Source organism: Lepisosteus platostomus, chromosome 6 (genome assembly GCF_059453375.1).
Source record: "Lepisosteus platostomus isolate fLepPlt1 chromosome 6, fLepPlt1.hap1, whole genome shotgun sequence".
NCBI classification, from domain to species: domain Eukaryota; kingdom Metazoa; phylum Chordata; class Actinopteri; order Semionotiformes; family Lepisosteidae; genus Lepisosteus; species Lepisosteus platostomus.
The window spans coordinates 27682146-27694568 of record NC_142616.1 but is presented as its reverse complement, the minus strand read 5'-3'; the positions used below and the strand labels follow the sequence as shown (position 1 = coordinate 27694568).

General features: G+C 36.5%; 1 protein-coding gene across 1 annotated transcript in view; it reads right to left on the bottom strand.

Annotated features, from left to right (window-relative positions):
- Positions 1 to 12423, bottom strand: part of cpxm2 (carboxypeptidase X (M14 family), member 2) — a 66813-nt gene that overhangs the window by 7374 nt on the left and 47016 nt on the right. The window contains exons 8-13 of the mRNA XM_088635154.1: positions 10197 to 10320; positions 9627 to 9823; positions 8732 to 8911; positions 5716 to 6013; positions 4585 to 4724; positions 672 to 771 (exon numbers count right to left, since the gene is read on the bottom strand). Of these exons, the coding sequence (XP_088491280.1) occupies positions 672 to 771; positions 4585 to 4724; positions 5716 to 6013; positions 8732 to 8911; positions 9627 to 9823; positions 10197 to 10320 (1039 nt within the window). The remainder of the gene's footprint in view (positions 1 to 671; positions 772 to 4584; positions 4725 to 5715; positions 6014 to 8731; positions 8912 to 9626; positions 9824 to 10196; positions 10321 to 12423) is intronic.

Sequence of the window (12423 nt, the reverse complement as noted above, 5' to 3'; positions counted from 1 at the left end):
ATTAAAAAGGAGGTAATGTTCCTCAGCACTGAGCAGGTTGTCCTTTTGCTGTTTCAACATCTGTCTCCAACACATAATTAGTTTTCTAATTAAACTAATGAACTTGCTTCAAACTTTTATTTAAAGGTGGTGTATCCTAAATATTTTTAGAAACCTGGAAAACAAACTTGTATAAAGAACATATTGCTAGTGTTGTAAGACCACAGGCACTGATTTTACAGCAAGGCATGGAAGTGAAAATTGTATTCACGGTGTGCAATCTTCTACTGTGGGTTTAGGACAAAAGTGGTATACAGTACTTGCAGAAAATGTCATATTCCACAGTTAAGGAAAGGTGTCTTATTCTGAGTTTAATCTGGAGTTCCAGCTGATGTGATATATAAAAAAGCATTACCCTTTTCACAATGTTGAGGTTATCCTAAAAAACAATATTCTATTTTCTTTTATTTTTTAGATTGTATAAGTACAGTGTACACATACAAAAGACTACATCCAGCATCTTGTTTTTTTCTTCTGAATTACAATGCAGAAAGAACAAGTTTGTTTGAATTGCATTGAAATGCAGTATGTTTGGAACCAGTAAACATTCTAAGGTAATACATCCCTTTTCTCTTTCTTAGCTTTTTAAAATTTAAGTCTGTAAAAAGCCATGAGTGTCCTGAAGAACATACCTGTCTGAATATCGTGGTTGATTCCTTCCACAGATATGATAGCATTAGCTATGCCTCTACCTTGAGCATCTCTCACTATTCCTTTGATCCCACGGTGGACCTTAGGAATAAAAACATTGATTAACAATGAGAAAGTGAAGCTTAGTGTGACAATGATTACTCTGGATGACAAAAAAGACCAAAAACTGGGCAAATGGCCTGACGTTTCAAGTAATTGACTAACACAAGTGTCTCTTACATTCTTTTTCAGATTGATTATTCCATTTTCCTTGAATCAAATCAATACTACATTGCAATTTAAATGGTTATCTTCTGGCTATTAAACCCTTTTCTTGATATTTCCATTTTTTGGATAATAAATAAAGATACTATTTTTCAGTATTTTGTTTCTCTCATTGGTGTCTTAGTGTCTTCGATTCCCCAATTAAATGTAATACTGTACCTAAGGCTGGATAACACTGCCCTAGGCTAGGATTGCTAGCCCTTCATCTGCTCTATGGACAGCATGTTGCAGTAATGTACTTTTTATACACTGCATTAATATACTGTATTTACTGTGGTACTTTCAATCTGTATACAGTATACCTATGCGTATTTTGCTAATCTTTTATTGTTTCACTGTGACTATTAGCATATTTGCACACACCTAACTCTATTTTATTTAGCTGTACTTATTTTAATTTTTAGTCTATTTTGATGTCTGTTTTTGCTTGTTTTGGGCTGGGCTGCTGTAACGTAAAGTCTTATCTATCTATCTAATAACCTCACTGATATTTCAAATCTCAGAAAAGAAAAAAAACAACAGCTTGTAATCATGAATGTTGTTATGCATACTGCAAGAGTTAGTATTAATTTTTTCAGAATATTTAATTAACCATTCAAAACAGGTGAAACTTGAGGCTGGGGGTTCAGAGCGCACATTTCACATGGGGGTTTAGTGCTGTAGCATGTGCGAGAGAAGAATATTATATAATAATAAAGGTCTTCCAAGAGAGAGGTCATCTTAAGTTTTTGTTTTTGCCAACACAAAAGAATGAAACCAGAAGCCAAGAGAAAAAAGCCAGTGGGAAAGTTATACTGAGAGATGAGGTGTCAACATGGGATGGTGGAGGAATAACACTGTCACTATACAACAAAGGATTGCCAGAACAACATTTTTTATTTTTTAGTTCTAAGTTATAAGTAATAACATTCATGTTCATAAGTGTTACAGCTGGTGAGTGCATACTGTATGTATTGTGCTCATGTATAATACATACTGTAGATACAGAATATAACTTTTAACACAGCTAACAGAGGCTACTGCGATAAATCTACTGACTTATGACACAGTATACCATTTATTGTTTTATAGCCTCTGCTGATCTTAAATGACAGCTAATGTAAAGCAACTGCAGTAATCTGGTGAATAATCTTCTTTTCTAGAATTGGATGCAGTCATCTGAATACAGATGAACAGTGCCAAATGCACATGAACTTTTTTCCAGCAATAAAGCAGCAAATATATTTAATGGATATGTTCACTTTTTTGTGTGCACTTGAACTGAACCCGCCTCCCTTACCAGCTTCTAAATGATGGCAAGTACTGACACTGATGGTCAGGAGGCAGGTGTGAGATTGGCCTTGTAAATCTGTCCCTAGGACAAAAATGAAAGCTTGTGGTATGCAGTTCAATTTAAATATGATTATTACTCACTAAAGAGCATCATACTGTAAATGCTTTTTCAATTATTACGTCACTGATTCAACAGAGAACATACTTTTGCAGGCAAGCCGTTCAGTTATAATATGGTTTACCTGCCAGTACCTAGGAGATCGCTACTTTGTGATGAGGGGAAAACTATTATTTGGGGCACAAAATTTGACATTTTTGTCCTATGTGTGATCCCCCCAGTTTCCAGCATAATCCAGCTCATCTTCTTTAGTACCTTAAGTATGGAACCTAGGGCTGTGTGGCACAAACAAACCTCATATCATAATGTTATAAAGTAAAAACCCAAACACAACTATACTGTATGAGCTCTAGTGAAATACAGTACATACAGTATTATACTTCCTATTCTCCTGTAGCACACAGTCAATCTGCATTGTGCACAATGTAAATAGTCCATTATATCCAAAACAGTCCCAAAGACAACCAGACTCTTGTGCTTTAAGAAAATATTCTGCTCTATACCACCATCAACAATAATGCATTTTAAAATATGTATATGATATATTCAGCAAATAGAGTGCATTTATACACAGTATTCAATAGTGCAGATATACCATCTAGCCCAAGTCAGTGTACATTCATATACTGTACAGTATATCCAGTTTTTCACTTTATCAACAATGTTCTTGGTCCTTTACGCATTACAACAGGCTCCTTTAAGCTAGTCAAGCAATATTCTTGTCAAAAAGATTCTAACCTTCTTTCATTGTCTGAAATACAGTCTGAAATGCTTCAAGGCAGTAAACGAAAATGACATATCTATTCAAGACTTAGGGTTAGCATTATCCACAGTTACATTACACCGAAGGGGAAAAAAGAAAATCTATAGTTTCCATTATTCCTGTGATGGTTTTCTCATTCTTCACTGGTACTGTGCTATCTCCTACACTGAGGGCAGCACCATGGTGAGCAAGTAAGGTCAATTTCAATTCTTTGCCTTTTGACTAAAGATATAGCGAAACTAAATAAATTGAGACAAGATGCTTCCCACAAACAAAACTTCTTATTTCTTTGACAGAGTGCTGCTGGCAACCACAGATACTGTCACCTCAGAACAATGTGTAAAAAAATCTGAACTTTTCTGATTTGTTCCGGAGTGGGTGGAATTGAGCGCTAAAAAGGAAATTTTTGCTTAAAACATAAAGCAATTATGCGAACCTCTCTTTCATACTTCTGCTTCAATAGGTATACTGTAGGACCAAAACTGAATCCTGCTCTTTTGCAGTCCAAACATTTTTTTCATTTACTGAAAACGTTAAGTCATTTGAGATCTTAGGATCATCAAGAATACTGTCTACAATCCTTTCCCTTGGGCTTCTCTCCACATTTTCTCTTTTCAGGCAACAATGAATTCAGCTCAGCTTGTTCTTCCTCTTTGTCAGAGCCCATAAAATCACCAAATGGCTCTTTACAAGAGATATATGACTGTATTCCTGGAAGGCTGCAATTCAACAGGTCTTACAGGTATCTACAGTATATTTCTCCAGCACCTAAATAACTGACACGAGATGCTATGCTGGTCAAGTTAAGTCAATAATTAGTTCAATTAGGTTCAGTTAGGCTCAGGTAGAATGCAAACCTGAAGACACTGTGGTCTTCCTGCAGTGCGGTTGTGCACCTCTGCCTTGGACTGTGAATCAAACGAACACATCGTCTCTTTCTGTCTGGAGTCAATCACACTGAGAATGATATGCCTAAAAGCCTTCAGCCTTCAGAATCCATGGAGTCCAGGCAGCACTCCTGGCCCAGGAAAAATAAGTCTGGGGATCCATTAACAAATAAGATTTAAGATACTTGTTGGTAAAATTGTATATAAACTCTATTACAGCACAGAAACATTATTTGTTTCAATGCATCTTGTCAGTTTCATTTGCCTATGTTGAGGAATGTGTCTATACAGTACATGTGTAATTTGTTCTAAATCACGCAAATGCTAAGGAAAGAACACAGATGTTATCCAAACCAAATTCCTAAATATTGCAACAATTTCTCTAAGGTATGGGGATGTCTGTTGGTGTGTTTGCTTATATCTGAGAACAGTATTAATATCTGTTGAGAAAGGTATTAGTCCTATCCCTGCTTTCCAGATCAAAGTCACCTTGCAGCTTGCACCACTTTTGTTTCCACGTATTTTCCCCTGACATGTTTGCATATATTTTTGTCCCTGACTCTCAGGAATTGAGATATTTCTCTCTGTACCTGCTCCATAAACACAAGCAGCGACTCGCGATTGTTCTCCCACTCTTCTGGCAGCTCACTCTCATGAGGGAATTTGTCACAGCCCACGTACATCGACAGTTCAAAGCAGTTGGTGTGCAAGTAGCTGAAATCATTCATACCTGTCAAAACGGAAGAGTTTATCTGTTGGCTACTTCCATAATTAATTCTTCAAAGATGGGTGCAGTGTCCCTCTCTGAGATCAGTATTTTCTTTTAAAATAGAAACATGGAATGACATTACCTAGACATTCTTTTTTCTCCTCTAGCTCCTGACTTTATAAACCCTTTGACTTAGAAATATCCCTACTTGAGAAACAGAATGTTTACTCTGGAACAAAACAATTTTCTGAGGCTCATATCTACTCCTGATTATAGTGCTGCCCCTTCTGACTTGTGAATAATCCATGCTATGCAGAAACACAATAAAAGGCCCTGTCAGCACTTCAGTGCCACAAAAAGCTGGCTGCCTTCAAAGATGCAAGGGGATAAAGGAGAAGTGTTGCTGACATGTTTTTGTTCCTGAACTAACTGTGCTAGAAAGAACATCATCAGCCAAAATCAGAAAATTGCCGTATCTGAGGACATTTTGTGTAGAAACAGGGGCCATTTAAGATAACATGTACATTTCGTGTGGGGGTTGGTGCACAGGAAATAAAAAAGCTTTACCTTTTAAAAAATATTGTTTATGAAATAAGAAAGTTTTAATATGAAGCACACAAAAAGCAGAGAATGAGTTAATGAACACAGAAACACTGGACTGTGGTGTATTCATTTATATCTGTAAATTGGAAGAGAATCATTCATAATGGAGATGACCATCACATTAAAAAAGTTAAAGGGCTATAGGTTCATCTGGTGAACGTAATACAGTATTTTAATATGGCTACTGTGACAAAGAGAGGAGAGACAGACACAATGAAAGATTTGCCAATGCATTTAATATATTTTCCCTTATGTGCATAAAATAGATGTTTGAAATGATAGATGGAAATTGTGCTGTTTTATTGTTGTGGCTCTACTTCTGAAGTTGTTCATAAGAACAGAACACCCTGGAGAAAAAGACAAAGTGAAAGAGAGAGAACGGAAGAGCAATGGAAGTTGGTAAACTTACTCCCGGCCACAGTGTGCCATGATGCTCCATTGATGGTCCCGTCCTCCTTGGCGAAATCTTGGGTGTGGCAGACTCGTCGGCTGGCATCGGTCATGAGGCGGTGAGTGGAGGCATAAGAGAACGCCAGCCAACGGAAGACTGGGTCGTCGGGCGTGGGGGTTTGCTCCTGGGTCTTGTGCTGAGACCGCGCCATGTCATAGGGGAAAGTTACCACCAGCTCTCCCCCCTGCAGATTCCCACCAAGAACGAAGGGTATCTTCTCCATCCAGGCGATCACCGCGCGGCTTTCCATGGCCACCTTGACCAGCGGGGAAGAGAAAAGCAGTCAGTGCTGTGGAAAACTCCACGGACCAGAACAGCCTTGATGCATTCACTCATTTGCAAAACTTTAGTCCATCCACTGCTTTATACCTACAAAAAGACCTACTGTAAATAACCTGTAGTTCTGGGAGCTTGCAGCTAAAGGCCATGCAGTTAGGAAGTAACTGGGAAAAACCTTGCAATGAAGTGCAGATACCAAGGGTGCTTTCTTTTGGCACCGAATGCTCAGAAAAGCACACTTACAAACCTGGAGCAGAAACATCAAGAGAAAACCCCCAAAACTGACACCAGAGAGGTGTCCTTGGTTACATAGCTAGCTTACATATCCTCATATATTCCAGAGTGACACAAGCCAGCCACACACAACACCAACACACACATCTGTCTGGGAAAAAAGAGGCCACATGAAAGAAAGAACAATCGACCCAGGCTGTCTCAGGGACAATTCAAAGCATTGATAAGGACTTCAACCTGGAAAGACATGAAAAATGACCTGGAAGGCTGTTATTGGAGAAAATCGAAAAAAAAAATTAATGTAATGTTGTGAGCAAAATGTCATACTTTAATCAGCTTTACCAAATCTCAGTTTAAAATAAGGGAAACAAAGGATATTGTAAAGGTTGTGCCTGATAACTAAAAGTGTAATTAAGAAAGTTACTGCATCTTACTGATTTATTTCCTCCTGAGGTATGTTCTCCATAATTTATTACCAGACATTTAAAGTAAATTTTCAATTTTCCTCTTTGTAGCCCCAGTGTTAAAAAGCCATTAATGCATAAAATAAAGGCCTTTTGTATTACAGACAACAATACAGAGGTGAAAAATTAATATAATTTTCACATTTTACTGAGCACAACTGACTATCATAATATAGCCGGGGGGGAAACAACACATTAAAGGGGAAAAGATCTTTCCAGCTGCAGCTGTGTTACTATTTTAGAAAGATGAGTGAGTCATTGCTTATTCTCTGTAAGGCTCTCTACATAAAAATAGATTCCTAGGAAAAGTACCATTTTTAGCTATGAGATTCACAAATTGCAATAAATAAAACAGTTGTGTTGTGTATCACAAAGTATAGTTCTATTGACATATGAATTCTCATTCATGACTATCAAATCCAAGCACAAAACCAAAAAAACACTTTTTACTAGGGTACAGAAATGTTATTTCTAGCTGCAAAGCTTAAATGTTTGAATCCCCAATTACCTCATTGTTTATGTTCAATATAGATTAGTTTTTATATAGTGTATAAAAAGTAGCCTTTTCTGTATGTATTCAACAGCAACATGCATTCTGTATAATACAGCAATTAGCAGCAATTGTGTTTTCACTATACCTTAGTTCAGCAATACTCGATCTATAGTATGGTTTTAATATTATTAACCAGAATGATTTAAATATTTAGGTGACTGAGAAGTGTCTCTTAGATTTCAGATAAAGTTTGTGACACCTGGAAGGGTAAACACTTCAAACTTCAAAGGAGAGAGGATGTTTGTGGCCACTGCAGGCTTACTATGAGTTTAATACTTAGTAGCTGTCTGGGGTTTTCTGGGTAACCAGAATGTTAGGCCTCTGAAACACCTTGTCTGTAAATACTGTATATAGTATATGTAACTTGTGTTTTATGTTTTGTTGTGTATAGTGTCGTTTGAATCTTGTCATTGTAATGCATATTTGTTTAACCAAATGTGCCTGGATTACTACTCTTCTCAACAAAGCTGTGCCAGAGAACAAAGAATTCACGTGCCTCTAATTATACCAGCCACTGGGGTACATTGCTAGAAATCACTTACAAGTTGGGGGACATGAATAATTATTTTACTTATTGACTTAACCGCTCGGTCAATTTCGTAACTCCCCATTTGGAACAGTATTGTATATATTGTGTTTTAATTGTATTAAAAATTGTACAGATATTTCCATTCAGGTGGCAAGTGTATTGTTGGGATGTCTCATTAACAAAATGGTGAACATAAATGCACAACCTTCTGTACACGTGGTTCAGAAAATTGTAGGACTGAAATTAATTAAATCTGCTGTGGTATGAGTGACCAGAGATAAAATTTGAGTCTGGAGTGGCAGAAAGCTCAGTGGCTGAAGTGTGAAAAGAAATGCAGCTCATTTTGTTTCATAATAAGCAGATAAAATCAGCCAAACATAAGGGACATGTGTCAAGTAGCAAAGAAACACCGAAAACACAGACGTTGCTATGTCTTAAAATTAAAAACATGATGATTCTGGAAATAAATACTATTTTTTCTCAATGTAATCTTGTTTTTCTTAAAAAAGTTATTTTCTCCTATTTTCTAAAAGGTAATGTGTGCCTTCAACGATCAAGATGTTTAACCGTTGAAACAGTTTGTTCATTTTCTTATTTTCTTTCACCAGGAGAAACAAAGAACTGTTCTGCTGGACTCTGAGGTTGTGCAAGAAATTAAAGTATCCCACATTATAAGCACCTTTACATTACACATTTAAGTTAAAATAAATAATGCTTTAGTGAAAAGTATTTAAATCAGTCCCTTGGTTCTTCTGTTTTTATTAAAACAAAGGGGTATGAGTAATTTTATGATGAAATTTGTTTAACATGGCAGTTAAACTGAAAATGCTAAGACAAGGTTGTCCTACAACAGAAGTAATTCTTTACTTTTTCTACAATTAGAAATTCATTCTCCAGGACCCTTCTTTGACTTACAGTAGCATTTTCAGACAGATACCATTCTGGGATGGGTATGTGATGATTGGAGATTCTTCTGGGAACTAACTTCCTGGTTTCTGCTTCCCATAGGATAGAGTTAAGGTCTGGGAAGTTGTGATGGATGTCAAGGCCATCTTGACTCCAGCGACCCAAGGACCATCCTCCTAACTCGGAACCCTGAAAAATATACCATTCAAAACTGGAGATCAGACATGGATTATATAAAACCAGCCTAATCATATTAGTAATATTCATGTAGCATTGTGACTGGGTGGAGAGTTAACTAATACTTATACCTATAAAATATTGTGACTGCTGTCCTTAACTCCTACTGTAATCTGGAATGAAGTTCATTAGAACATGTATACTGTAAGTACTGCATAAACAGACACACAGTGAGCATATATAATGATGTTCTAACCTGTACTTGACGTTCAAAATACAGTACAAAACATATTTTGTTCAATTATTATTTATTATTTATTATCATTTTCTGACAAGTCCAGACAGAAAAACATAAAATCAAGAGAGGACAATGGTATTCTAGGTAAAGTACCAATAATTAATAATTTAGGAAAGTTTACCTAATAATTTAAGTAGGTTTCACTACCTAATAAATAATATTAAAGAATAAATGGAAAAATTCAGGAATTAATTCAAATGGAAACACTAATTTCATCTGGGTTTGTTGGTTTTAGCCGCACTATCGGATATCATATTCTTTTCTTTAGAAAAAAAAAAACACTCTGCATCATAGCCACTTTTCGAAGGTGACAAGAAAAAGCTGACTTTACATAATTCAAATAAAACTGTGTTAGCATCATATCACACTGCACCGGTGAGGTCAGTCCATTCACAGCTGCTCAGATGAATTAAGGTTCAGCAGACCTACCACTTCAAAGGCCTTTTCATAGCCATCAGGGTTAACAGAAGGCAGCAGGTGGATTCTGGTCTCTTCGACCAGGTGCCGTATCCGTGAGTTACCAGCCAGGTACTCCTGGCACATGAACTGCATCAGCAGCAGCAGCAGCTCCCGGCCAAGCACCTCGTTGCCATGGGAACCAGCAGTGTAGCGGAACTCTGGCTCACCTGGAGCGACAATGTGAAACTACTATTTTATTATTTCTAAGGAAAAATGATGAATGAGATCAAATGATGCAATGATATCTACACAGAGTACAGATGACTGGTAAAATACAGACTAATTAATATTAAAGAGAAACAAAGACATAGTCAGGTAGTTCAATCTCTCCAAAAAATAGATTTTAATATTTTATAGCAAGTAACTATCCTTTACAATAATTCATACTTTTTTTAACAGGTACAACATGAATACAGGTAGCTCCTAAATCTTAGTTTAATCATGCTACATTTTATTGGACAGACTAGAATTTAAAATGTTGTGAATCATTACTATATTTCCTAATTATTTTGTTGACAGTGGAAGGTTTTTTTTTTTTACCAATTTCATGCTCCCCAGGTTTGTCTGAGATCTCAATAGCGTAGAGTTTCAGTCCATTGTGGCTTTTGCCGATGTTGTAAATTCTTGTGATGTTTGGACACATTTCATTTACCACCTTCATTAGCTGTTGGGAACACAGAGGAGTCTGCTTAAAGTGAGTTAAAACCTATTGAACGGAATCAATGACACATTTATTTTAATCTGTTTCAGACCATCCAAAAACCACTTTTATTTTTCTTTTAATTCCTGATTCCCCTTGCTTTTTTCCCATTTGTTCTATTTTGATGTGTTGGTTTCACAAATAGTATAAATCACAAAAAAATAGATAACATTACTGTACATTCTAACTTCGACATTATCCTTGCTCCCCTTCCATTACATTAATTCCTTTTTATTCCCATATCTGATTATTTCCTGTAAACCCACTGTATTCAGAGCATATTGTTCTTGTTTTCTAGATTGCAGAACTGCTCCATTCACAGTTCTCACCATTATCCATATATTATTGCCTGTATTTCTTTTTTATGTCTTTAGATTTGGATAAACATGTTTCCATTTTATATCCACCCAATGTGGAACTGTTTGTTGTTAATCAACGGCATATTGAAGTAAGCATTGTACTATAAAGGGGGAATGAAGGACCGCTTACACTCCACTGAGACAAGTGTCAGAGCCACAGGTCATCTGATACACCACAGACAGCACTGACGCCAGTGAAAGCCCATATACTGTACAAAAGCAGTGCTGTTTCACAGCAAGATGAGAAAACTCCTGAAGTAAGCCACCCAGGCCTTGCAGGCTTAAGACAGCGTTGAGCCAGTACTTCGGGCATCCTGGTCACAGTCAGCTAATGATAAAGGCTTGGCCCACACAAAAGCAAAATTGGGTATAGGGGGATTGCTTGTGCTGAGAATAACCCACAGAGGTACTGTACTCACATCTACACAGTTTGTAGGTCACAATCAACTTTGAAAAACTATTATACTATGGTATATTTAGAAGACATCTAATTAGTTTAGAGAAACAGCTTTCTTTACGTACAGTATTTTCACTAAATTATATCTAGATGGAAATTCACTCCCCTCCTACATACTTTGGTAATTAAAACTTAATCCTAAAACAGGATGAAGAGCAAGAAAATATTCATCACTAGAAGGGGAAGGGATTTGAATTAATTACCTAAATTTAATTTACATCAGTTAGACCAAAAATCGTGTTCAAACAAAGCCTAGAAAAAAAAGTGTGAGAAAGCTTGATCTATCATGCCACCTATCATGATTCATATTTTCCAAAATTCATCACAGTACAAAAAATGACCTAGAAGATGCGATACATTTTTTGACAGATGAATGTGGTTAAGAAATACTAAAATAGAATTAAAAACAAAGCACAGAAGCCAAATCCTTTTTCACAAATTCCAAAACCAAAAACTTGGTTAACATGTGGTAAATCATTAAAATCACATTAGAGCCTTGTGCTAAGTGTCTGTTATCTGGGAACAGAGCCGATGATATATCATCACTGCAGATCTCAAAGCTTAGTGAGAAAAGTGACTTTCTTTTTAGCAAAATTTTATCATCTTAAGCAGCAGCCTAAAGTGTCTTAAAGGCCAAAAAATAAGTTAGCTAACCAGGAAGGATCCAAAACCATACTTGAAACAATGAGGATGGTTTGTTCAAGGTTTATTGTAACTAATGTTTTTTTTGCATTTGAGCTCTCAGACATTTTTTTTTTCATTTTGAAGAGAATGGAAAATTATTTTCAGATGTGCATCTGCTGTGTCTGCATTGGGTTAGGTGGGTGGAAGTAACTGCTGGAAGCAGAGATATAAAAAAACAAAGATGGACTCATCCCAGCAGAGCTGTGCAAACTGGAGGAGACAGAGGTGTGTGTCAAATGTGCTCGTTAATTTGATTACAGAAATACAATACCAGAGGGAACAGACGGACAGTAAAAAAAGGTTTGGGTCAGATCATTGAGAATAATACACTCCTCCCTTATCCTTTCCATAATTCTATTGGTCCCTCATTATAAGAAGCGGTCAATGAATTGAGTGAGATCTGGCCAATAAATTGAGTGACAAATCTTAATTTCTACATGCATTTGAAATTAGATCTACAATTTTAATGTTTCATTTAAGTCCATCAGCACGGAGTTGAAGATTTTACAATTAAAAAACACAAATGTTTCTGCTCAGAACTGTCCATGGTGCTGACAAAGTGGACAC